Raw genomic sequence first — 27736 nt, 5'->3', positions numbered from 1 at the left:
ACCTTTTAAAAAAATGTCTTATAATCGTAAATATAAGCTTTCATTTTCTTGATGTACCACAGTAACTATTACACTTAAGGAAAACTCCTACAAAAGTCATTTCTGATTGCAGTGGTGTTTCATTATCATGTGATAGTTTTTCCAACCAAAAAAAAAAAAAATGACTGAATAGATGGAAAAATCTATAATCAATTGTTGGTTTGTTAGTCATTATTTTGGATATCAAGAGAATCCAGGGAAAACAATGGCAGACATCACATCATGGTTACGGAAGTTTTAAACATGTGTTTACAAATTCTTTGATATCCTCCCTGTAAAGGTGAGATCTATGTTCCCTCCCACTGACTCTGGGCCCACCTTCACAACTCACAACTAATAAAATGTAGCTGGAAAGGACACTGTAACTTACAAAGCTAGCTCAGAAAAGCCTGTACAGATTCTGCTCCCCAGCTGCTCAATCTGGGAGAAGCCAGTAACTATGTAACAACTTGAGACCCCATGCTAGAGAAGCCACAGGTAGTCACTCCAATGAAAAGCCAGCTGAGTTCCCTGGGGACAGTCAGCAATCAACTCCTAGGCCTGTCAGTGACCACCTTATATCTCTACCACAGCTGAGCCTTAGATGACTACAGTTGCAATGCAGTTAGTTGTTGGCTGCAATAACTAACTAGAATTGCATGAGGTAACCCAAGTGAGAAATGCCAAACTATAAAGTTCCCAATTTCCCGAGTCATAAAATTGTAAGGAAAAAGAAAAAGAACAGTTTTAAGCCACAAAGTTTAGGAGAAATTTGCTGCACAGTAATAGTAATTAATCAGCAGTTTATCTGCTTTATAGAAAGAACTCTAAACCAACTAGACAGAAGACCTAGAGTCCATTTCCAACTCTACTAACTAGAGCTGAAATTCACTAGCTTGAGTGAACCTGTTATTTCCATGGAATTCAGCTTCTTCATTGATAAGAAAGTTAGGCAAAATGCACTTTCAGGTTTCTTTTAGCTCTAGCATTAGTAATTTTTATAACCACCAAAGTGCCCCTTCCTAATTCTCATTTTTGTTTTTGTTGTACTATATGACTTTTCTATTTTTTTGTTTGTTTGTTTGAGACAGAATTCACGTGAGTGGAGGAGAGGCACAGAGAAGAGGAAAGAGAGAATCTTAAGTAGGCTCCATGCTATCAGCACAGAACCCAATGTGGGGCTCGATCTCACAAGCCATGAGATCATGTCCTGAGCCAAGATCAACTTGGATGCTTAACTGACTGAGACACCCAAGAGCCCCTGATTTTTCTGTTTCCAGCTCAAGATTTGAAAATGTGTTCAGAACCAAAAAGCAAAGACCTTGTGGTATACAAATCAATAAAAATAAGTGTTTTTATATAAAAAATTGTGATTATAATCTTAAAATAGGAAATTTCTTGACTTTATTACTAAAACTCTTCTACAATTAGTCCTAAGTAATGATCTTATTTTTACACTTTTCTACATTTTTCATTTTAAGTATGCGTGATTTTTATAATCAGAAAAATATAATCTATTAAAATTTAAGATATGCATATCCTGTGACTTAACAATTCCACCTTAGAAAACTATCTGCACATCTGCATAAAAAGAGATGTAAGTACTGCACCTTGTAAGAAACAACTGCAAATTAAAGAAATGATTGGACAAACTGTAGTTTATTCATATTCCAGATTACTGTACAGCAAATGGAAAGAACAGTACTGACAAAGATGGATCTACACAATACACTTTGCAGTAAATAAAAGAAGGCCATAAAATAGCACAACACCTTTTATTTACACACATGCACACACACACATTTCTGTAAACATATGGTTATTTAACTCCATGGAAAAAGGTCTGTCGAGGACATCCAAACTATTAACTGTAGTTACCCAAAGAAGAGCTGGTGCTAGTGAGGATAGAGAAAGGACCTTTACTCTATCTGAACTGTCTGGAAAACAACTACAATATATTTGTGCATTATTTAGGTAATATCTCAATTAAATTTTTAAAAATAAACTTCAGGGGCGCCTGGGTGGCTCAGTCGGTTAAGCGTCCGACTTCAGCTCAGGTCACGATCTCGCGGTCCGTGAGTTTGAGCCCCGCGTCGGGCTCTGGGCTGATGGCTCAGAGCCTGGAGCCTGCTTCCGATTCTGTGTCTCCCTCTCTCTCTCTGCCCCTCCCCCGTTCATGCTCTGTCTCTCTCTGTCTCAAAAATAAATAAACGTTAAAAAAAAAATTAAATAAATAAATAATAAATAAATAAATAAAATAAACTTCATTTGTCCATTTGCAGCTACGCAGCTGGAACTAGAGGGTATTATGCTAAGTGCATTTAGTCAGAGAAAGGCAAATATCATATGACTTCACTGATAAAAGGACTTTAAGATACGAAACAGATGAACATAAGGGAAGGGAAGCAAAAATAATATAAAAACAGGGAGAGGGACAAAACATAAAAGACTCTTATAGAGAACAGAGGTGTGCTGGAGGGGTTAGGGGAGGAGTGGATGGGCTAAATGGGTAAGGGACTTATGGAATCTATTCCAGAAATCATTGCTGAACCATGTGCTAACTAACTTAGATGTAAATTATAAAAAATAAATAAATAAATAAACCATTAGGGGTTAGAGAAAGGTATCTTGGTGAATGGCACTCAGTTATATAAATATAAACTAAGCTCTAAATTGAATGTTTGGTATATGGGGTAAATTTGCCAAAGAAAATTTGACAGGTAATATGAAAAAAATAAAATGTGTTTAATAAATAAATATAAAAATAAAAATAAACTTCATTCTTTTAAAACATGCTTTAGCAAACTATTTCCTCCGGAACAATAAATAGAAATGTATATAATATGACCCACAACAGCTCAAAAATTCATGTATTTGAACCACTTCTCACATGAAGTACTCAGACAAAAACATTTATCAAGAGTCTACTCTATGTCTAATCCATGATAGGTACGTTATACATTATCCCATTTAATCCTAACATAATCACCTTCATTTCTCCAAGAGAAAATGGATGTTCGGAAGTTAAATAACCTGGCAAAAGCAGAGCGAGATTATGAAAGAAAATTCAAACTAAGGTCTTCCTAACTCTAAAGCCCAAGGTTCTCTTAAAGAAAAACTAAAATACATAGCCCTTCAATGCACTTCCAGCTAAACAACTCACTTGAAACTCTTTAAGTCTGCGAATGCCCGAATTACCCCATTTTTATGAAAATATAATAAACATATATATTTAGAAAATATATAAACTAAAAAAAATATGTAAATTACAAAAAGTACTTTTAAAGAGATTAAAATTTTAATTATAAAATGTGATTTAAAGGTGAAAAAGTCTAAAGTACTTTTTTTTTTTTTTAATTTTTTTTTTTTCAACGTTTATTTATTTTTGGGACAGAGAGAGACAGAGCATGAACAGGGGAGGGGCAGAGAGAGAGGAAGACACAGAATCGGAAACAGGCTCCAGGCTCTGAGCCATCAGCCCAGAGCCTGACGCGGGGCTCGAACTCACGGACCGCGAGATCGTGACCTGGCTGAAGTCGGACACTTAACCGACTGCGCCACCCAGGCGCCCCTAAAGTACTTTTAAATACATAAGTTAAATATGTATCACATGCTCTAACAGTAATTCTTCTCAGATACTCTCAAAAAATGATGTATTTTGAGGATAGAAGAAATGAAGTATTTCGAAGCTGTCACCATCAAGATGTTTTTAATATGATACTCACACTGACACACAATCATAATGAAGGAACAAAATATTATATATTATTGTAATAAAACCATATCACACACAAAAAGTTGCTGAAACAAAGAATCCAAGAGGAAAGAACAGAGGAACAGAAGATGTAAGGACAGACTAGAAGCAATGGTAATGAACAAAGAAAAGCCATATTTCAAATCCTCTGATACCCCCGCAAAAATTACTTCTCTCTCCACCCCCACCCCCCCACACACACACATACACAAAAGGATTTCCTTCTAGCACCCTACCATAAAATACGGTGTTATTGTAATGCAGTTATATACAATTAAAATCTCCCCTGGCAGTTTAAAAAGGCAATCTGGAGAGTTTAGGCCAAGACAAAATGACTGTTACTACTTTCCTTAGGCAGAGGAAAAGGATCTATGTTGAACATCAGTTTTCTACATGCCCAGAAATCAAATTCAATTCATGGAAGTAAAGCAGAATTATTAGCATGGCTGTTAGATGCATAATGCTAGGTATGCTAAAATAATACGAAAATTTTATCCCATCATATAACGTAAGTATAGGTTTTTATTGTTCTAAATCACATAAAATGTTTAGATTATCTTTAAAAGTGTTCTGTAACATCACTAAACCATTTCATTATGAAACTATTTTCTAAAGTTTCTACTGACAATAGACAAGGCTCCTTTCCTATCTGGCTGGCTTTAAACCAAAAATGTCCATGCACCCATTCATATTCAACTCCTAGTATTCCCAGATCTTGCCTTTTTAGAGGCCATTTTGCCTCCCCATAAAATGCCCTTATGGAAAGAAGAGTAAGTCATTTGAAACCACATGTCTATTATCCAATCTCTTCCTTCTTTGACATAAGAACAATTAGTATTCCTACCTCCATCACTCCCCTCCACTAGCTTCGAAATGGAATTATTATTATTTTGGTTGGAATAATGAATAATGTTTATATGTACTTTTGAGAATCTATCTTAAATACAAGTTTTCCAATTCATCATTATAGCAATGTTCTTTGTAACTTATCTTTAAAGTTAAAAAAAACAAAAGTTTTAGCTAACCATTTGCACTATTTTCAATGATTCTAAATTTAATTTTTTTATGATTTTATTTTAACTTATTTAACAGACACATATACAGTGTTCACAATATGCCAGGCACTAGTTTAAGTGCTTTCATATATGAACTCATTCAATCCTCATAATAACTCCTGGCAATAATACTATTATCACCTCCATTTTGCAGAAGAGGAAATTTAGCCATGGAGAAGTTAGGACACTTGCCTAAAGTCACACTACTAATTGGTACAGGAGCCAGAAACAAACCCAGGCACTCTAATTCCAGAGTCAAACTTGTAAACAGCCTATGAAATTGTCTCTCCAATTTGTTGAAAACTCTTTGAAACTGTCCAAAAAGGGACTCCATAAAATGTTGCATTTTGTGAGAGCCTTTTTAGAGGGGAAAAATACTACCAGGAAGTTCAAATTATAAGGCATTAAATCAATTACAAGACATCAATAACAGAAATCATGTTTTCAAAAAGGATATTTTTCTTAGTTCATGTGATATTTTCAAATCAAAATGGGTTTTCAAAGAAAAAGTGTATGTTTTAATATAACACAATTTTTAGGTTTTAAATTTTAATCACTGGGGCGCCTGAGTGGCTCAGTTGGTTAAGTATCTGACTTCGACTCATCTCAGGATCTCACAGCTTGTGGGCTCGAGCCTCGTGGCTCATGGGTTTGAGCACCGCATTGGGCTCTGTGCTGACAGATCAGAGCCTGAAATCTGCTTCCAGTTCTGTGTGTGTCTCTCTCTGTCCCTCCCCTGCTCATGCTCTCTCTCTCTCATTCTCTCTCTGTCTCTCTCTCAAAAACAAACATCAAAAAATAAATAAATTTTAATCATTAAATGTATAATTTTAGAAAAATGTGAAATTGAAATTTCATAAGCATCAAAATTGTACACAAATATTTGTATATTTGATCCCTTATAAGCTGTATATTAATAAAATATATGAATGTTCTAAAGGATTTATCAGACATATTTAATAAACACTACTATTTGGCTAGTAAGTACTATAAAAGTTGAAATTTCAAACTGACAGCCCATTTCCCTGCTTTTTAAAATAAGATATAACATATAAGGTATAGCTTGTTATGAAATTGGAAAAGCAGTTACATTTTATTTTTTTAAGCAGTTACATTTTATACTCTTTTAATACACTGTTCTAGACTAAGCTAAATTTCTTAAAACAATTTCATTGTATATAGGATAATTTGGGTCAACATGGGGATATCTTCCTAGGAGAAATTGCTATCTCTTTCTATCTCCCACTTTTGAACTGTGAAGAAAGAAATGAATTATAAACCAGAAGTAAAAAGCTAGTAACTTTGCAATCTTGGCTAAATTATTTCACTCTAGGCTTCAGTGTCCTTGTCTACAAAATGAGAAATTTAAACTAGATAACATCCACAAATCTATACAGTTCTAAAACTTTTATTTGCAAAAAGTTTTAAATTTTAAATGTCACCTCATCTGAAGAATCTAGTTGTCCCAAAGTTCCTGTTGCACCCGCAAAACCTTTGGAAAGGAAAAAAAAAAAAATTTTCCTTCATAGCTGTTACGTTTTGCCTTACTTTAAAATTATTCTGAGACATAAACAAAAAGCTAAGTTTTGTTACATTAAGACAACTCATTCCCACAGTTATCTTGGGAGAGTTCAACATTTATCTTTAATAAATTTGGGCCTAATATAGGTTTATACTTCAAAGGAAATCTGTAGTGAAAATCCAGATTTAATCATCACAAATAATGTTTCAGAAGGATCTCTTTTTATATCATTGTTTACTAAAATATTAAGATACTAAAGTTTTGGGCTACTCTTAAATAGCAACTGCTACCTTCTTCATGAGTTAAAAACAGAAGCTTAAATAAACAACCAAATTCCATTTAAGAAATGTATTCTCTTCTTTGGCCAATCTATTCTTTCTTGCTTCTACATGTTTACCACCAAGGAATGACACATTACTTAAATTTCTCCAACAACAAGTCAAGTGTGAGGGTCTTTCTGTTTTAACACAGAAAAGTCACCACTGTTCAAATTAAACAGACAAACCTTGCACTGCCAGAGTGCTAGTGCCAGCTGATGGTTCCTGTAGACCGTATACAAGTTTATCCTCGGGATACGTAAGTCCAGAGCTCTTCAGAGCTATAAGGTACTTTTCATGACTTTTCTTTGCACAAGCATTTTCTCCAAGACCTAATATTTAAAATCAGAAAAAAATTCCATTCAAAATATAAGTAAAGCAACCTCAGTAACTAATATATGTATAAAAGAGCTGAATATTCTAATGGCAGGAGAACCCTAGAATGAATAATATAAGACAGCTTCAGGCAAAACTGCACGGCATGTTTATAACAAATAATAAAATCTACTAGGTAACAAATGTAAAATATGCCAGAGATTATAAGCAAGGCACAAGAGGTACACAGATTAATAAGGGTATAATTCCTGCCTTCAAGGAACCTGAAAACTCATGGCAGAGAAAGGCAGATAATCCGGTAAATGACAATTTAGTGTATTAGACTTCACCATTTGGCTTGACAATCTGTGCTCTCACAGTACTGTGCAGGCTAGACTTAACCCAAAGCAAAATACTTAGGAAAGGCTTCCTGGATAAAATAATACCCGGGTGGAATGTTCAAGCATTATAACTGAGATTACTCTTAATTTCTGTTTTATCAAACTTTTTCCATCACATTTTTTTTAATTTTTTTTTCAACGTTTTTATTTATTTTTTTTTGGGACAGAGAGAGACAGAGCATGAACGGGGGAGGGGCAGAGAGAGAGGGAGACACAGAATCGGAAACAGGCTCCAGGCTCTGAGCCATCAGCCCAGAGCCCGACGCGGGGCTCGAACTCACGGACCGCGAGATCGTGACCTGGCTGAAGTCGGTCGCCTAACCGACTGCGCCACCCAGGCGCCCCTTCCATCACATTTTCTATCACAAGAATTAAAAGTATAATTTCTAAAAAAAAAAAAACTCAATCCCATGCAAAAAGTCAAAAAAATAAAAAATAAAAAATAAAAGTATAATTTCTATAGAAGTATCAGTTAAAATTAATTTATTCCAAGTAATACTGAAAACCTTAAGTTCTAGAATTACATAATCCTGGAACTTTCACTTTAGCATTGCGGCTTATTAATTATTGCCAATTTTTGTTTTGTTTTTTAATATATTTATGGAGCATGGAATAACAGTAAAAGAAAAACATTTATTTTGAGAGTTCTTTAAAAGAAAAAGATTGGGGCGCCTGGGTGGCTCAGTCGGTTAAGCGTCCCACTTCGGCTCAGGTCATGATCTCGCGGTCTGTGAGTTCAAGCCCCGCGTCGGGCTCTGTCCTGACAGCTCAGAGCCTGGAGCCTGATTCAGATTCTGTGTCTCCCTCTCTCTCTCTCTCTCTCTCTGACCCTCCCCCGTCCATGCTCTGTCTCTCTGTCTCAAAAACAAATAAACGTTAAAAAAAATTTTTTTAATAAAAAAATTAAAAAAGAAAAATAAAAGAAAAAGATTATTCGCTGTCTGAAAGCCAAAATACCATGGCACTGGACACCTCTTAGGCAAATTACATATCTTAAATTAAGACCTCAATCTCTTGATTATAAAAATACATAAATGAACTTAATACTTGTTGAGCTTTTCTCTATTTTCTCTCCTTGCTAGCCTGAATAATTGCAATAGAACAGTTTTGGTTTGGGTTTTTTTTTTTTTTTAAGATTTATTTATTTTTGAGAGAGAGAGCACGCGCGCAAGACAGGGACAGAAGATTTGAAGCGGGGTCTGTGCTGACAGCACAGAGCTCGATGTGGGGCTTGAACCCAAGTGCCCCAGAACAGTTTTGGGTTTTCTTGTTTTGTTTTAAAAAATATTTTTTAATTTATTTCTGGGAGAGAGAGAGAGAGAGAGAGAGACAAAGCATGAGCAGGGGAGGGGCAGAGAGAAAGAGAGACACAGAATCTGAAGCAGGCTGCAGTCTCTGAGCTGTCAGCACAGAGCCCAAAACAGGGCTCGTACCCATGAACCACGAGATCATGACCTGAGCTGAAGTGGGATGCTTAACCGACTGAGCCACCCAGGAGCCCCTAGTTTAGTTTTTTAAATGTCTCTCTGGGCTGGTTTAAAAAAAGACAAAAAACAAAACAAACAAAAAAACAAAACAAAAAAACACTCTAGCACTTATTAAAACAGAGAGGAATACATCTATCCTTCAGTTCAAGTCCAATATTAAAAACAATTACATTTAGTGTAACACAAACAATTACATTTAGTTTATAAAGAATAAAGACCTTTGGGGCACCTGGGTAGCTCAGTCATGATTTCGGCTCAGGTCATGATCTCAAGGCTTGTGAGTTCGAGCCCGCATTGGGCTTTGTGCTGATAGCTCAGAGCCTGGTGCCTGGTTCAGATTGTCTTCTTGGTCTTTCTCTCTGCCCTTCCCCTGATCTGTCTCTCTCTCTCAAATATAAATAACATTAAAAAAATTAAAAAAAAAAAATAAAGACCTTCTAAGCATCCTATATGAGAAATGACTACATGTCTCCGGAGTAATAAAAGCCATGTATTTCTCTCAATCGTGAGGGATGAAATTTTTGTAATACTTTAAGTTTACTTTTGATAAAGGGCGTGGGCATGTGCAAACCCAAACAGGCTCCATGCTGCCAGTGCAGAGCCCAACACAGGGCTCAAACCCACAAAACTGTGAGATCATGACCTGAGCCGAGATCATGGCCTGAGCCGAGATCATGACCTGAGCCAAGATCAAGAGTTGGACGCTTAACTGACTGAGCCATCCAGGTGTAATACTTTTTAATACTGTAATACTGTAATACTTTTTAAATAACAAAATGTATTTTACCAACCTTCACAACAAGCCTGAGAAAAATGAATGTATAATCACCATTTTTAAAAGTGAAGAAGCTGAGGCTTACAAAGGTAACACAGCCAGTGAGTAAGCAAGCAGTGATAAGCAGTGAAGCTAGACTGCAAATTTTAAACTTCTTGATCAAAATTTAATGTGATTTCCATCACTAAAAATCACTCAAGCATTTCTGTTGTGTTGTTTTTTAATTTCAATAAATAATTAAAAAGGAATTGTGGAAATAAAAGAAGGCAATTACCATAAATCTTTCCTAAGGTATACATTCTTACAATGATTAAGAACAACTTGCTGCTTTCTTTCACAACAGTTGAGTTTCAGCGTAAGGTTGAAGAATAACAGACCACCAGGTATAATTTATCTCTCTCCAGCTTTATCACCAAAACTCAAATACAAGCTACCATCATCTTTACTCTAGGCTACTATAGCAGAGCTTTTCTGTTCTTGCCCCTTCCCATCTATTTTGGCAAAACAGCAAATCATCTTTTCAAAACACATATCTGATCATGTCACTCTTAAGCTTAGAATATTTCCATGCTTGGGGCACCTGGGTGGCTCAGTTGGTTAAGTGTCTGACTTCAGCTCAGGTCATGGTCTCGCAGTTTGTGGGTTTGAGCTCCGTATTGTACTCTGCGCTGACAGAGCCTGCTTCAGATCCTCGGTCATCCTCTTTCTCTGCCCCTCCCCCACTCTTTCTCTCAAAAATAAACATTTAAAATATATATATTTCCATGAATTCCCAACACATTCAGGATATCACATAAAATATCACATGGCCTATGAGAGCCATGGATCTAACCTGATGTGGTAGCCTTATTGGTGTCACTATCACCCTACCTTCATTTAATTTCAACACTAGACCTTTTTTTAGTCCTTTTTAAAAAAGTAAGCTCATTCTCATCCACAAATATTTCAACATGGAATCTAGGAGGTGTCCAGGTGTGACTGATAGTCTTTATATTTATCTTATTTGGGGTTTATTAAGCATCTTGGATCTGTAAGTCAATGTTTTACATCCAATTAGGGAAATTTTAGTCAGGATTTTTTCTAATGTTTTTTTCTGCCACATTCATACTCTCCTGTCCTCCTGGGATTCCAATTATAGGCACGTTAGATCCAATTTAGTCTAACAGGTCCCTAAAACTCTGTTGTATTTTCTCTCTGTTCTCTAGATAGAATGATCTATTAATCTGATTTCGAATTTACTAAGTCTTTCTTCTACCCTCTCCAATCTGCTGCTAAATCTATCCAGTAAATTTTCTCAATTACTGCACTCAACACTAATTTTCAGTTCTAGAATTTCTTTTTGTTTATTTTTCTTTGCTAAGATTCCTGATCTCTTCACTCATTAACAGCATATTTACTTTTAGTTATCTAAACAGATTTTCCTTTAATTTATTGAATGTATTGACAATAGATGCTTCAATGTCTTTATCTGCTAAATCCAACATCTGGACCATTTCAAGATCAATTTCTATTGACTGCCCTATTTCTTGGTTATAGTGCACAACTTATTTTCTTGCATGTTTAGTAGTTTTTATTGTATACTGGACATTCTAAGGACATATTATAGAAGATTCTGAATTCTATTATCTTCCTTTGAAGAGTATCAATTTTAATTTAGCGGACTACTCAATTAATAGCCTGATCACAAACTCATGAAGGTTTGGTTTTAAAATTTGTGAAGGGCAGGTCTGTAGAAAGCCTAAGGTTCTCAAAAGGCCCTCTAAAGTGACAGAGCACCTGGGTGGCTCAGTGGGTTGGGCGTCCGACTTCAGGTCATGATCTCGCAATTTGTGAGTTCGAGCCCTGTCGGCTCTGTGCTGACAGCTCAGAGCCTGGAATCTGTTTCGGTTTGTGTGTCTCCCTCTCTCTCTCTCAAAAATAAATAAACATTTAAAAAAAATTTTTTTAAGTGACAGAAATAATCTCTAAATTCTGTCTCCATTGCAGAATCTGCCAGGGTTTTAGGCTTCATTAAATCTGACCTAGGGTAGACCTTACTCTAAGGTGTCTCAGCTAGATACCTGGGGTATTAACAAGGTCTCTCCAGTCTGGTTGGGCTGAAACACCAATGTCTCCCAAAACTGCCTAACCTCTAATGTCACTATTCTGCTTTTAACCCGATAGCAGTCACTCTATAGTGACTCTCTAGTAAGCCTGAGGCAGTCTCATACTGTACAGGTGGATCTCCGTCCTCAGCCAACCACCTTCAGGGGTCCCTCATTCATCTGCCCTAATACCTCTTGGTATTCTACCCCAAAGATTCCAGTTTCCAACTGCTTCCGCTGTCCTAACCTGTGATTTCTGCCTCCTTGGCTCACTTGGACAACCACACTCTGCTTCAATGCCAGCTTGCTGTACTACAGTCAGGAAGTTATCCCCCGACAGATATTCAAAGCAATCGTGGAGTTTGTCTCATGTTTTCCTTTCTCTCAAAGGTTTATAGTCTTGTATTGCCTTTTGTACAATGCCTAATAACAGCTTCCTCACATTTTTTCTAGTTTTATGTTGTTTATGACATAAGAGCTAGCCCAGCACTCAGAAGCAGAGGATGTCTTCCACCTTGAATATAATTCCATCCCATTATCACCCAATTCCCCCTCACCCTCTAGCTAAATGACTTTCTCTCAACCATTAGGTTTTACTTTAAATATCACTTCCTCAGTGAAGCATCCCACATTCCCCATCAGTGAAATCAAGTCTCCCTTCTATACTGTATTAATATAATTGTTAATGCCATCTCACTCACCAGTCCTTAAGCTTTATAAGGGCAGGGACAGGATTACCTGGTTTACTACTTAAATTCCCTGCTCCAAGCTCCAGTACTTACCCCCAAACCAAGTACATAATAGGTGCTTAATAAGTATTTGTTGAAAAAGTAAACATATCAGATAAGACAACCTCTGAAGAACGTATGGTTTACAATACATATGAAAATTTCACACTCTAAGGAAAAGATAAACCTCAATTTTCAAAGCATGTTTTCATAAGCCAGCAAAAATAATGCTATTTAAAATATTTGTTGTACTGCGGCACCTTGGTGGCTCAGTCAATTGAGTGTCTGACTTAGCTTGGGTCATGATCTTGTGGTCAATGAGTTCGAACCCTGAGTCAGGCTCTGTGCTGACAGCTCGGAGCCTGGAGCCTGCTTTGGATTTTGTCTCCCTCTCTCTCTGCCCCTCCCCCACTCATGCTCTGTTCTTGCTGTCTCCCAAAAACGAATAAATGTTAAAAAAATTTTTTTGAATATTTGTTGTACTATTTTATATAACAGTATATATCATGTACAAACATAGTCAGCAATTCCAAGTTTTTAACTTAAACTCTACATTATTATAAAATTCTATGCAATATAACCCAAAAGTACAGAATACCAAAAATGAAGACACAGAAGTAGTTTTGTTACTGTTTGCAGAAGGGGAGGTGGAGTATAATTATGAGTATGTCACACCAAAACTTAGAAGGGACCTGGGTTCTAGTGCTAACTCCAAGTTAATAACGTCCAGCTTTAGCATTCTATGGGGAAATAAAATCCACATTTTACATTTAAGTTTGAAAATACGCAATTTCTTATGATTACAGTAACATAAATAAATTCTTTCTTCTATTCTAACATTTTACTTACCAGAAGTCAGATCTTTGTAGTTTTGTTGGTTTGTCAAAACCTGAGTAAGAACAGACCGCATCGCTCCTCCCATTTTAGTTAGATCTTCTAAAAAGGAAATTTGAGGTTCCAAAAGCTGAAGAACTTTGTTAAGGTCTTTTTCTGATGGTACATCGGCTGCTGTAAAAACATATAATTAACTTCCTTTAAGATATTTTGCTAAGAATAACAATATTTTATTCTTTTCAAATTACAGCAACTTGGGTAAGAGTATTTTATAATCAAAAAATTAATATAAGAACTCAGTTTAGAAGGTAGTTTTCCACCCAGAGCCCAGCCTAGGGTAGACTTGCTCAAGAATTCAATTCTCTGAGAAAAGGTAAATGGGGAAAAGAGATGACTTCATAAGATATTAAGCATTTAATGTGGTTAAAAGGGATTCAATTTGAGGGTCCTATACTTCCAAATATATAAATGTAATCATAACATCATTTCAAAATTAGTGTTTAAGAAAAAGTAAGATCATTCTCTAAAATAAAACAAGACATTTTGAAACCAAATAATATTGAGAGTAGTGTAAGAATATTAGAACAAAATTATGTCAGCTCTAAATTTAAACCTGTGTAGCAAATAACCCATCCTCTATCATATTCTAAAAATACAAACTCATGTTAGCTGGAGGTCAAAGCAAGCAAAATGAAAAATAACTGTTTTCATAAACATGAATGTTTTTATTAAAATAGTTTTAAGATACCAGACAAGATATGTCTAGTAGAGCTGGAAGAAGAGAGAAGAAAGTTGTACAGCAACTGAAAAAGAATATTTAGGAGGGGGAAAAAAAGTGATTTTTCAGAGAAACTGAGTCTTAAAGGAAGAAATAAATAATGAGATTTAGAGCTCAGATAAAATTGGCAAAGAAGACGCATCATAAGGGAGCTAATGGGGGGGCCTGTGTGTCCAGGAAAGGGGATATCAATTTCATTCAACATTTATTCAGTACCTACTACATGATAGACACTGAGAAGCAAAACTAAATAAAACCTAGTTTCTACCCCCCAAGGAACTCACAACACAGCTCAAAGATGATCTGTGAATGAAATTTTAGGTAACTCTTGACTCCTGAGACCCAAAACTAAAAAACCTTACTTTCTCAGTGTATTACTAATACTGTATATTATTCATCTTCATATCCTCCCTGATGACTTATGCAGTAACACAGCAGATATTTAATTCACATTTGCAAAGGCTCTAGATGAGCTCTGACATTGGTCTGAGGATTGTAGAGTGAAATGAGAAATGGAACTCAAGGCATCTGTCAAACAACAAGATCTCTGAGTTTCTATTACCTTGGATTAGATGATTTCAAGTCCTTCCCTTAATTTTAAACAGTGATCTCTACACAAAGCAATGTAGTAATTTTTCTGGCACAGCAAGAAGAAATGAATGCTGAGCACAAGTCGTAATACAGAAAGGAAATCTTCATGAACCTAAGTTCATGAAGCTCATCTGAAGACAAAAAAGTGCTTCCATTCATATTTGCAAAACAAATAATTATCAAATTAAATAGCAAATAAATAGCAAATAATTATCAAAGCTATGTACCTAGGTCATCTACCTTTTATAACTGCTAAAGGTAACTAAAGGAAAAAATAAACATAATGTACTTTTGTGTGAATTGCTCCCTGATCTAATGGTAAGGTTTAAAGTTCTCATAATAAATGATTTCTACCTATTACTCTTCTAAAATAGGACATTCATAATACAAAATGTAAATTCCCAAAAACTCTATTAACTAGTATATGAGAAATAGCACAAAAGGCAAGTTCAATAACCAGCTGGCCTCCAGGTCCTTCATTCGAAAGACAGGGTAGTTTGAGGCTAAATCAAAGTAATATTTCTTCCTATATTTTAAGACATATGCTCTGAGAGGGGTGGAAGTAGTTAACAAAGGATTGTAGATTTTGTTTAAAATGTAGAAATACAGTAGTATGTTTGCTCACAATGAGAATAACATGGTATTTTAGAAATGATGAAGATGCTAAATATTCCTTCACATTCCAATGATGGGGGATAGACAGAAGATTAAAACGTGTGCCATAGTTTCAAACTGGATTTAAGATTATTTATGGTAAATACATAATTTAAAACCTCTAAAAGTAATTCAAGATGTAGTCCCTTAAATGATAAAAATACAAGTATTATCAGAAAGGTAAATTACCACACTAATTGATATCTGTAATTTACAAGGTCAGACTGACGACTTTAACAGATAATATCCAAATCCAAAATATTTAGTAAAGTATATTAATCAAGATTGTGACTAAATCTTAAAAAGCAAGAAGAATATCTACGTTTCTTTTTTCTTTTCAATACTATCACGATGCTTACACCCATACATTCTACCTGTAAGATGGGAGTGAGCAATTTCTCTCATAAGTTGTTATATATGGAGGTGAATAAAAATATATAGACATCTACAAAAAAAAGAGAGAAAGAGAACTGGTGAAAAAGTAGTTTATCTTCTAAAAATCTAAGTTAAAGTCACACATTTCCAGGACTTCTTAATTCTGTTATAGCACAATATAATCGTAAAGTCACTTTAACCCCATAAAATGATCATTTCCTCATCCGCAAAAGGCCAACTAAGTTGGATTCAACATATCTATGACCCCAGGAACAGAAAGTTCTAAACTGTGCCTACTAAAAGGTTATAAGATTATAAGGTATCTGTTAGGTTATATAATTGATGTATATACTAAAGTATGTTTTTATTTAGCATCTGTATTTCATAGTCTTGTCATAAAACACAGTAAACAAAAAAAATGATATCTGAAAAAAATTCACCTCATTATTCATACTAAATTCTGTTAATAGGAAACTTAAAAAGACTACTAACAAAGAGTAGACTAAACATACCTGGTTCATTATAGCCTTCTCTTAAGTACTGAATAAGACAAAAAATAAATCTTGGAAGAACAAATTCAGACATCATCAGTAAGTCTTTGGGGACACAGGGAATATTTGAACTTGATTTAATTTGATGCCTTTTGCAAAACCTGTAATATGAAAAAGAAAAAAAATTAACAGTGATATCTAATCTGCCAGAAACGTATTATCACTATATTTACAACACCCATAAACAGAATGCAGGCCAATATGATTCTTATCAAGGTACCATGTTAAAAGACTGTAAATGAGTCTTTAAATCAAAAATGTGGCTGAGGGGGATTTCCTCCTAATAGAAGACTACACTCGCTAGGTTCCAACTAGAATATAAAAAGAAAATCTCATTACAGGATTTAATATTTTTAACTGAAATTTATTACTTTTACATACTACTTTGTTACTTCCACTCTTTATAAAACCATTAAGTAGAAACATCATTTCCTAAGAATTTGCATTTTGTATTCCTTAATTATTTCTAATTTATTGTATTAATGAATACATAAGTGATAGAAATACTTAGTTTATTTGAAAAATTAATATAGTACACTTAAGTATATACATTCCTTCTAATCTTGTTTATACTTATTTTAAAGTATGATTGATATAATTGAACAAAAATGAAGCAAACTATTCTGTATTCACAATCCAAATGATCACAAATAAGGTATTTTGTGACAATACAGAATAACCACACTAAACATATAAAATATCTAGAAACAAACTTATTAGAAAGAATGCAAAAACTATCTCACCTGAAAAGCATAAAAGATCTAAATAGAGAAAAACTACATTCTCAAATGGAAAAAATAATTAAAAAAAAAATTTTTTTTAATATTTAGTTTTGAGAGAGAAAGAGTACATGCACCCACAAGTGGGGGAGAGGTGGGGAGGGGCAGACAGAAGATCCATAGGACCCTCTGTGCTGACAGCAGAGAGCTGTCAAATTCAGGAACTGGGGTTCAAATTCAGGAACTGCGAGATCATGACCTGAGCTGAAGTCAGATGTTTAACCACTTAAACCAGGCACCCCTAATTTTATTATTTTTTAAATCAGTGCCACCAAGCTTGATACCATTACAGTTAAATCACAATGGGATTAACCACTAGTTCTGAAGTTTAAATGGAAGAGCAAATGTATAGGAAAAAATCTGTAAAACTTGGGAGAAATATGATTAATGATAGTGATTTAAACCTTAAAACATACTACAAAGCTATTATAGTTAAAAATCTGTGGTAATAATGGGGTGCCTGGGTGGCTTAGTGGGTTGAGCGTCCGACTCCAGGTCATGATCTCACGGTTGATGAGTTCGAGCCCCGCGTGGGGCTCTGTGCTGACAGCTCAGAGCCTGGAGCCTGCTTTGGATTCTGTGTCTCCCTCTCTCTGCCCCTCCCCAACACATTCTCTGTCTCAAAAATGAATAAACATTAAAAAAAAAAAAACTGTAGTAATAAAATATCGTCAAAGGACCACAATGGAGTATAGAAACAGACCATGTAAACCTGTGAATTTAATATAACAAATACGGCATTTCAATTCAATGTGGTAGGGAGAAGACATTCAACAAATTGCTTTAGGACAACTGATTACTTATATATGCAGGAAGTAAGTGTTATTCTTATCTTACACTACATACAAAATATATTTCATACACATCTAAAGTGAAAAAAGTTACGAGGAAAAAAATAAACTATTCCGCCTACATTACCTCAAAGTACAGAAAGCATAACCAAGTTTAAGCCAAAAGCCATAAATGTAAGATAAAAATTAACTACATAAATCAATAACTTCTATACAGAAGACAAATTACAAATTAAAAAATATATTTACAAGAGGCAAAACACAATAAAGATTAGTATCTTTGATTAAGAACTCTTAAAAACGGTAAGAAAAAGAAAACAATTCAATAGAAAAAGCAGCCATGGTCATGAACAATTCACCAAAAAAAACCCTGCTGAATGGCCAATAAACAAATGAAAAGATGCTCAAGTTCTCTAATAACCAAAGCAATGAATTATATTAAAATAAAAAATGAGTTGGGGCGCCTGGGTGGCTTGGTCGGTTAAGTGTCCGACTTCGGCTCCGGTCATGATCTCACAGTCCGTGAGTTCAAGCCCCGCGTCGGGCTCTGTGCTGACAGCTCAGAGCCTGGAGCCTGTTTCAGATTCTGTGTCTCCCTCTCTCTCTGCTCCTCCCCTGTTCATGCTCTGTCTCTCTCTGTCTCAAAAATAAATAAACATTAAAAAAAATTTTTTTTAATAAAAAATGAGTAACTAGAAAATAACCTTTTTGTGATATCTAGTGAAATAACTGACATATGAATGGAGCCATTATAAAGAAAAGCTTAAGGGGCAATTTTCCATTTAGATGATAACATCCTTATCAATCTTTGCATAACAAGAAGTTAGATGATAACATCCTTATCAATCTTTGCATAACAAGAAGTTAAAAAAAAAATTCAAACACTGTGATTCTTATGAAGCACACAGCACCATTTAGGAAGAGTTCTTACCAAACAAGCTGAACTTGACACCTAGTCTCTAGAGCTCACTTCCATTTATAAGAAGTATAGGGGTTAAAGGAAAAAGTTAAAAACACCCCTAAAAACAAATAGACAAATCATGAATGTAGACCATTATATAGGACAATGGATTTAATTTATGCAACCTGTCCGTGGCAAGAGGAGAAAGAAGGTAGAAGGACCACTCTAGGTTTGAAAAAGCTTTAGAGATCCAATACACATAATACGTGAACCAATCCTAACAAACCAACTTTACAAAGGTATTTTTTATACAATCAGGGAGATCTAATTATGAACTGGGTAACATAACAGTTCATTAGTTCATTAGATAATTTTATTAGGTGTGATAACAGCATTGTGATTATGTAGGAAAATATGCATGGATATTTGGTGATACTAAGGAATTATTTTATGTAGGTACGACAGTAGCATCATTGCAGTTATCATGGGAAAAGGAAGTCTTGTGTTCGAGATATATCTATAGAAATACTTACAGATAAAATGCTATATATATGAGACTTGCTTCAAAATAACACAGTGGGGTGAACTGAATTAGGTGGGAGTATGCCAAAGACCAACTAGAAGTTGTTAGTTGTTGAAACTGGGAGATGGATACATGAGGTTTCATTATGTTGTGCTCATTAAATAGAATGTGGGCCAATATCAAAGCCAGTAAGTATTCCATTCACATATTTAAGGCACCAAGTCAAATGAATGTAGTTTTAATTGGTCTTTAAATAAAAAATGTCACTGAAGGAGTTTTTTCCGAATAAAAGATCATAGTAGTTGGGTTCATTATGTGCATTGCCTTTATATATGTTTGAAATTTTCTGTACTAAAAAGCTAAAAAATGCTTAAAAGAAAGGAATTATTTGAATTTTTTAAATATAAATACTGGGGGCGCCTGGGTGGCTCAGTTGGTTGCGCATCAAACTTTGGCTCAGGTCACGGTCTCATGGTTTGCAAGTTCGAGCCCCACTTTGGGCTCTCTGCTGTCAGCGCTGAGCCTGCTTTGGATCCTCTGTTGGGCTCCTTTCTCTCTCTCTCTCTCTCTGTCTCTCTCTCTCTCAAAAATCAACATTAAAAAAAAGGTAATACTGAAGCATGTCAGGGTAAGATGACAATATTTGGAATTTCCTTCAAAATACTTCAGAAAAACAGAAGAAAAGGACAAATGAAGCAAATGTGACAAAAATCTTGGTAAATGTTGAGTCCAGTGATGGGTATACATGGAGGTTCAATGTTCTCGTCTTTATCTTTGTGTATGTTTGAAAATTTTGATAACACAAAAATCTTTTTCATCTTGAGGACTGGGGAAAGTTCACTTTACTAATTCATTGTTGGAAAGTACATTCAGAAATGTTTGTTATCGTATACACGGAAGTGTATATAGATCCGTTTCTATAAAATCCCACTCTAGCAAAATTTACTAAAACTTTTAATGTTCAAAAGCAAATGAGCGGAAAAAAGCTTTGGTGGGTCTTGTCACGGTTCCCACCTTTGCCTTCATCTCTGCAGCATGGTTTTCATAACCTGGCAATTTGTGTACTCGGTGTGCTCCTCATCTGCTACCTCAGCCTCCGTGAAGAAAATCATCATCAACTACATGTTGGTTACTGGCAGCAAGATGATGGGCACTGACATCACCCAGGTTGCTGCAGCAACTGGCCACAACGGTGTTGGTGGACCAGACAGAGGACATGCTGGCAAAATCTAGAAATGATATTGAGGAAAGCCTTAGGAAAGTGGCAGAGAAGAAGTCTGCATAAAACCCCAAGGCGGGTGATGAATTTGTGGAGAAGACCCTGAGCAACATATCAACCAGCATGGATGCAGCATCCATAGTCCACAGCATGGACTTGGTGGTAGAGGCCATTCTGGAGAATTTAAAGATGAAGAATGACTTCTTCAAGAGGTTGAACAAGTTTGCCTCTGAACGTACAATCTTTGCCAGCAACACTTCCTCTCTGCAGTCTACAAACATAGCCAATGCCACCATAAGACAGGACTGATTCGCTGGACTCCATTTCTTCAACCCAGTGCCCTTGATAAAGCTTGTGGAGGTCATTAAAACACCACTGACCGACCAGAATACACCTGAATCTCTGACAGACTTCAGCAAAGCCCTGGAAAACCATCCAGTTTCTTGTAAGAACACGTCTGAGTTTCCTGTCAACTGTCTCCTAGTGCCATACCTCATGGAAGCAGTCAGGCTGCATGAATGAGTAATGCATCCAAAGGAAGATATCAACACTGCTATGAAGCTAGGAGTTGGTTACTCCATGGGCCCATTTGAGCTTGATTACATAGGGCTGGATACTACAAAGTTCATCATGGACAGGTGGCATGAAATGGAACCCTTTGCTTCAACCCAGCCTGTCCTTGAAGAAGTTGGTAGCAGAGAATAAGCTTGGCAAGAAGACTGAAGAAGGACATTGCAAATACAAGTGAGGCACAGTTTCTCTGCCTCTGCGAAGAAACTCTGTAAGCAATGTACCAGCAGCCCCCCAAGTACCCATGGGAATGTTCTCTGGTCAGACATTCCCTCATACAGCATAGTCCGTTCGATGTGGGGGTTTTTTGTTTTGTTTTGTTTTTAATGTTAGAGACAGAGAGAGAGAGAACACATGCACACATGGAGAGGAAAAACAGAGAGACAGAGACAGAGACAGAATCCTAAGCAGGCTCTGCACTGTCATTGCGGAGCCTGACACGGGGCTCAATCCCACAGCCCCAGGATTATGACCTGAGCTGAAATCAAGAGTCAGAGGTCCAAGGAAAGAACATCCAATGGAAAAAAGACAGTCTCTTTAACAAATGGTGTTGGGAGAACTGGACAGCAACATGCAGAAGGTTGAAACTAGACCACTTTCTCACACCATTCACAAAAATAAACTCAAAATGGATAAAGGACCTGAATGTGAGACAGGAAACCATCAAAACCTTAGAGGAGAAAGCAGGAAAAGACCTCTCTGACCTCAGCTGTAGCAATCTCTTACTCGACACATCCCCAAAGGCAAGGGAATTAAAAGCAAAAGTGAATTACTGGGACCTTATGAAGATAAAAAGCTTCTGCACAGCAAAGGAAACAACCAACAAAACTAAAAGGCAACCAACGGAATGGGAAAAGATATTTGCAAATGACATATCGGAAAAAGGGCTAGTATCCAAAATCTATAAAGAGCTCACCAAACTCCACACCCGAAAAGCAAATAACCCAGTGAAGAAATGGGCAGAAAACATGAATAGACACTTCTCTAAAGAAGACATCCGGATGGCCAACAGGCACATGAAAAGATGTTCAGCGTCGCTCCTTATCAGGGAAATACAAATCAAAACCACACTCAGATATCACCTCACGCCAGTCAGAGTGGCCAAAATGAACAAATCAGGAGACTCTAGATGCTGGAGAGGATGTGGAGAAATGGGAACCCTCTTGCACTGTTGGTGGGAATGCAAATTGGTGCAGCCGCTCTGGAAAGCAGTGTGGAGGTTCCTCAGAAAATTAAAAATAGACCTACCCTATGACCCAGCAATAGCACTGCTAGGAATTTATCCAAGGGACACAGAAGCACTGATGCATAGGAGCACTTGTACCCCAATGTTCATAGCAGCACTCTCAACAATAGCCAAATTATGGAAAGAGCCTAAATGTCCATCAACTGATGAATGGATAAAGAAATTGTGGTTTATATACACTATGGAATACTACGTGGCAATGAGAAAAAATGAAATATGGCCTTTTGTAGCAACGTGGATGGAACTGGAGAGTGTGATGCTAAGTGAAATAAGCCATACAGAGAAAGACAGATACCATATGGTTTCACTCTTATGTGGATCCTGAGAAACTTAACAGGAACCCATGGGGGAGGGGAAGGGGAAAAAAAAAAAAAAAGAGGTTAGAGTGGGAGAGAGCCAAAGCATAAGAGACTGTTGAGAACTGAGAGCAAACTGAGGGTTGATGGGAGGTGGGAGGGAGGAGAGGGTGGGTGATAGGTATTGAGGAGGGCACCTTTTGGGATGAGCACTGGGTGTTGTATGGAAACCAATTTGACAATAAATTTCGTATATTAAAAAAAAAAAAAAAAAAAAAGAGTCAGAGGTCCAACCAATAGAGCCACCCATGCACCCCCAATGTGCATTTTGATTGTAATCTATCTGAAGTAATTATTTACACTAGTTATAATAAGAGTAGATTCCTCCATTGAGAACTAGTTCCCTTTTATATGCTGTTCATTCTGTGTATTTTCTAACAAGTTTTATAACTCTTGAAGCAAACATTTTTCTGAACCTTATCATTTTCTTCTTAATGTTTATTTTGAGAAGGAGTGTGAGTGTGGGGAGGGGCAGAGAGAGAATCCCAAGCAGGCTCTGAGCTGTCAGCGTGCAGCCCAACACGGGGCTCAATCCCATAAAGCATGGGATCATGACCTGTGCTACAATTGAGTTAACATGCTTAACTGACTGAGCCACCCAGGTGCCCCAAACCTGACCATTTTCATAAAGAACTGCCTGGATCCATTCACTTGTAAAGGGGACAGCCCTTCCTGTTAGTGCGTGCTAAGTTCATCACTGCCAGACAGTAATGAGCCATTGGACACATATGTGGTGTGTATGTGAATGCTAGAGTGAGCGGCACTTGCATCTTGCATTTATGAGAACATATGCTACCTGCAGCTTCAAGCCTTACCCTACATTTTGGGCACAACATAAGATGTCATGTCTTTATTCAACTCCTGCTATTAGATTGGTAGGAACATCTCCATGGTTTGCAGGAAGAGGTTTTTTGTTGTTTTTTTTTTAATTTTTTTTTTAATGTTTATTTATTTTTGACAGAGAGAGAGACAGAGCATGAGCAGGACAGGGGCAGAGGCAGAGGGAGACACAGAATCCGAAGCAGGCTCCAGGCTCTGAGCTGGAGCTCTCAGCACAAAGCCCAACTCAGGGCTCGAACTCACAGACTGAGAGATCAAGACCTGAGCAGAAGTCAGACGCTCAACCAACTGAGCCACCCAGGCGCCCTGGAAGAGGTTTCATTCACATCCAAAATCTGAGTGATTATCGTCTCTTTTTTTTTTTTCATGAGAAATCATTGCTGCAAACTGCCTATAAATTGATTCTAATAAAATGCAGTCTTTTAACCTGTGAAAATTTGAATTAAAATAAACATGAGTATAATTTAAAAAAAAAAAAGCAAATGGGCAGAGGGCAAAGGAAAAAAGAGAGAGAGAAAGAGACAAACAAAGAAACAGACTTTTAGCTGTAGAGAACAAATTGATGGTTATCAAAGGGAGGTGGCTGGGGAGATGGGTGAAATAGGTAATGAGGATTAAGGAGTACATTTGTTGTGATTAGCACCAGGTATCGTACGGAAGTAATGAATCACAATATTGTACACCTGAAACTTTAACATCGTATGTTAACTATACTGGAATTAAAATAAAAATTTAGTTTTAAAAAAACTTTAAGTGTTCACACCCCGTCCTAGCATTTCTACTTCTAGGGATTTATTACACAGAAATACTCCTAAATTTTTAAGACAGTATCTACAAAGATGTTTGCAATGCAAAAAAAAAAAAAAAAGCTAGAAACAACTCGTGTTCAGTAATAAAAGTTATCCAAATTATGGCAGATCCATAAAATACTTTATGTTTGTTAAAGAGGTAGATCAACAAGTACTGAAGTAGAATCATATCTAAGATAGAGAAATGAACTACATAATAGTATACATATTGTAATATCTTTATAATTAAAATTTTGGAGAAAGAATAGGAAAGAAAATGTTAATACGTGTAAGAAAAAAATATTTATATCAAATACATGTATCTGTGGAATATTAACCAGGAATATTAATTGGTGGAAATTAACCAGGAATACAATATATAACACACTCTGACTTCTACATTAATTCTACCTATAATATTTGAATTTTGTGTAACAAACACATGCGTAACTTTGTAATCAAAAGGAAAAGATTTACACTAAAAGCAAACAAACAATAAGTTATGTCATTCATTTGGTTTTAGTTCTACAATTTACAGTTTTAAATTTTTTTTTTCAACGTTTATTTATTTTTGGAACAGAGAGAGACAGAGCATGAACGGGGGGCGGGGGCGGAGAGAGAGGGAGACACAGAATCGGAAACAGGCTCCAGGCTCTGAGCCATCAGCCCAGAGCCCAACGCGGGGCTCGAACTCACGGACCGCGAGATCGTGACCTGGCTGAAGTCGGACGCTTAACTGACTGCGCCACCCAGGCGCCCCTACAATTTACAGTTTTAATTCTGAACATTTCTGGATTCATAGACTCCTTTGAGAATCTAATGAAAGTTATAACTCTTTCTTAAGAAAAATATATACAGGGGCGCCTGGGTGGCTCAATCATTTAAGCATCTGGCTTCAGCTCAGGTCATGATCTCACTGCTCATGACTTTGAGCCCCACGTCCGTCTCTGTGCTAACAGCTCGGAGCCTGGAGCCTGCTTCAGATTCTGTCTCCATCTCTGGCTCTCTGTCTCTGTCTCACTCTCTCTCAAATATAAAACATAAGAAAAGTTTTTTAAAAAACCATACTAAAAAAAAGGAAGAAAGAAGGACCACAAAACAGAGTGGTCACACACTGCTGAAGCCTATCTATCCTTAATGTTAGGTCAACAGATTACAGTGTAGAGAGATACAGATTTCCTCAGTCCTCAAGGCAGACAGATGGGCAGGGTCGGAGCAGCCTCCTCAATTGCTTCTGTGGCCCATCCAAATATCATTTCCATGTCTAGCATACTATGAAAAAGGTTAGGAAGTACTGTATCTTAAGGTCCAAACCTTTATTTTAAAGGTAAATATGGTTGGGGTACCTGGGTGGCTCAGTCAATTAAGTGTCCGACGTCGGCTCAGGTCATTATCTCATGGTTCATGGGTTCGAGCCCCATGTCGGGCTCTTTGCTGACAGCCTAGAGTCTGGAGCCTGCTTCTATATCTCCCTCTCTCTCTGCCCCTCCCCCACTCTCACTCTGTCTCTCTGTCTCTGAAAAATAAATAAACATTAAAGATAAATAAGGTTGTGTCAAGATGGCCAAGTAGTTTAAGGCACCAGACTCAAGCACCTGCTTCATAAAGATAAAGATAAATATGAACTTCAGAACATCTTTCAGCTGTGACACACAAAATCTAATAAGCAAAATCAAGGAAAGATTTCTATTTTTAAAAGCTTAAAAAAAAAAAAAGTCTGGCCTGTGTGACAGGTTAGACAAGTGGTGATCAAAGATAATTTAATTATGCTGCCTACAAGGATAAATATGAAGAACAAACAACAGATGAAAGGAAAGCCAGAAGAGAAGAATGGGAACACATACACTAAAGGATGCAATGAAAAACCTGACAGTTGAAAAGCAGGAAAAGAGAAAGGATTAGATGAAGGAGGGCACAGAAAGCTCTCTTAGACACTTTCCATGTAGAAAAGAAATGAATTCAAAAGTGCTACTGGGCAGCCAGTGAAGAACAATTTGAACAGTGTCAAGTGGCATCAAAGAGTGAAATTTCAACCTTGAACTAACTATGCCCAAGGAACAAGAGTGGTCTAAGCAACCTGGGGACTGGGATTACAGGAGTATATCAGATGGCTATTGACTGAAAAAATTAATAGCCAGAAGAGTTAAGGACCAAGCTCTGTGAGCTAGTTAAAATAACGTAAGACTGTGCAATACTGGTATAACACATTATAAGATCGACAAAATTGGTTTTCATATTTCAAACTGATCATAGTGTGGGAACTAAAGCATCTTACATATTACATAGCAAGTGTTCAATGAAGACTTGAGGAAATGAATGAATCTAATAATAGAACACCAAGATGATTTCAAGGGCATCCAGTTAAAAAATAACCAGACTTCCTGTGAACAACAACAACAAAAAGGACTAGACACTCATTTAATAATACGAGCTTTTCAATTATATTTTAAAGAACCACTGTATGCCTGACACTGACAACTTAGGCCCCAGGAATACAGGGGCCTTGCTCCCATGGAGCTAACTTTCTACTGGGGGAGTGAGTAGAAGATGACAGAGAAAGAAACAAAAACATAAATATGAATAATAAGCTCTGCAAAAATAATTTGACGGCATGATTTACAGAATGTGTCTACCAGGCTCCTTTAAATTGGGTTTGAAATGGAAGGTCTTTCTGAAGAGGTGATATTTAGGATACAGGCCAAATGACATAAAGAAGCTAGGCTAGGCACACCAAGCTCTGTAGGTATATTGTCAAGAGGTCTGAAAAAAGCCAACTGCGTATAAACAGGTATGAAAGATCTCTCCCCAAGTGAACAGGAAGAGGCCTTTCTAGACAACTGGTATGGCTCCAAAGAAAAAATGAGGCAGAAAGTAATGTGTTCACAATAGCAGCTCACAGGTCACAGATACTTTCTTCAAAGAATCCAGCAGTTTTGAATGATTAAGAAGATTAAATATTCCTTAGTGGAACAGGATGTTATGGCAATAATAGAAAGGTTGAACAGAACTACAGAAACAGTTAATAAAATAACCTCTCCAAATTTTATTTTACCTCAACTTTTTAAAATTTTTCATTGAAATATAACTGACAGAAAATTTCCAAAAAAATAAGTGCAGCTCAGTGAAGTATCACAAACAGCACACCTATGTAACCAACTAGATCTAGAAACAAAACATTCCCAGTATCCCAGAAACTCTCCCTCCTTGTGACTCCTACGATACTGAGTTTAAATGACTAAAAGCGGAATTCTAGGATTCTGAGAGAAGGGAGGAGACAGGATGGGAAGGGAGTGGACAGGACCAGAGAGGAGAAAGGGGAAGAAAGAAAAAAGGACCAGAGATTCCTGGTGGTCCATTTGCAAATTATTAAGACTTAGTTGGTGGGGGAGGGGGGCGGTGTGTGATACTTCACTGAGCTGCAAATATTTTTTTAAAATTTTTCATTGAAGTACACCGGCTGTGAGGTAGACAGATCGGAAGAGCG

General features: G+C 36.6%; 1 protein-coding gene and 1 pseudogene across 6 annotated transcripts in view; one reads left to right on the top strand and one right to left on the bottom strand.

The window, feature by feature from the left end:
* UBR3 (ubiquitin protein ligase E3 component n-recognin 3) overlaps nt 1-27736 on the bottom strand; it is a 244688-nt gene that overhangs the window by 189288 nt on the left and 27664 nt on the right. For all 6 annotated transcript variants that reach the window (XR_005790352.1, XM_040475345.1, XM_040475340.1 and 3 more), the window contains exons 2-5: nt 16201-16340; nt 13306-13464; nt 6855-6998; nt 6270-6319 (exon numbers count right to left, since the gene is read on the bottom strand). Coding sequence is in view for 5 of the 6 variants with exons in the window: in XM_040475345.1 (XP_040331279.1) it covers nt 6270-6319; nt 6855-6998; nt 13306-13464; nt 16201-16340 (493 nt within the window). In the remaining variant the exon portion in view is untranslated. The remainder of the gene's footprint in view (nt 1-6269; nt 6320-6854; nt 6999-13305; nt 13465-16200; nt 16341-27736) is intronic.
* On the top strand, nt 20201-21406 carry LOC121030677 (hydroxyacyl-coenzyme A dehydrogenase, mitochondrial-like; annotated as a pseudogene).

Source organism: Herpailurus yagouaroundi, unplaced genomic scaffold (assembly GCF_014898765.1).
Source record: "Herpailurus yagouaroundi ecotype Mexico unplaced genomic scaffold, PumYag 140, whole genome shotgun sequence".
Taxonomy (NCBI): Eukaryota; Metazoa; Chordata; class Mammalia; order Carnivora; family Felidae; genus Herpailurus; species Herpailurus yagouaroundi.
The sequence above is the reverse complement of the archived record's forward strand: the minus strand, read 5'-3'. Positions and strand labels throughout refer to the sequence as shown.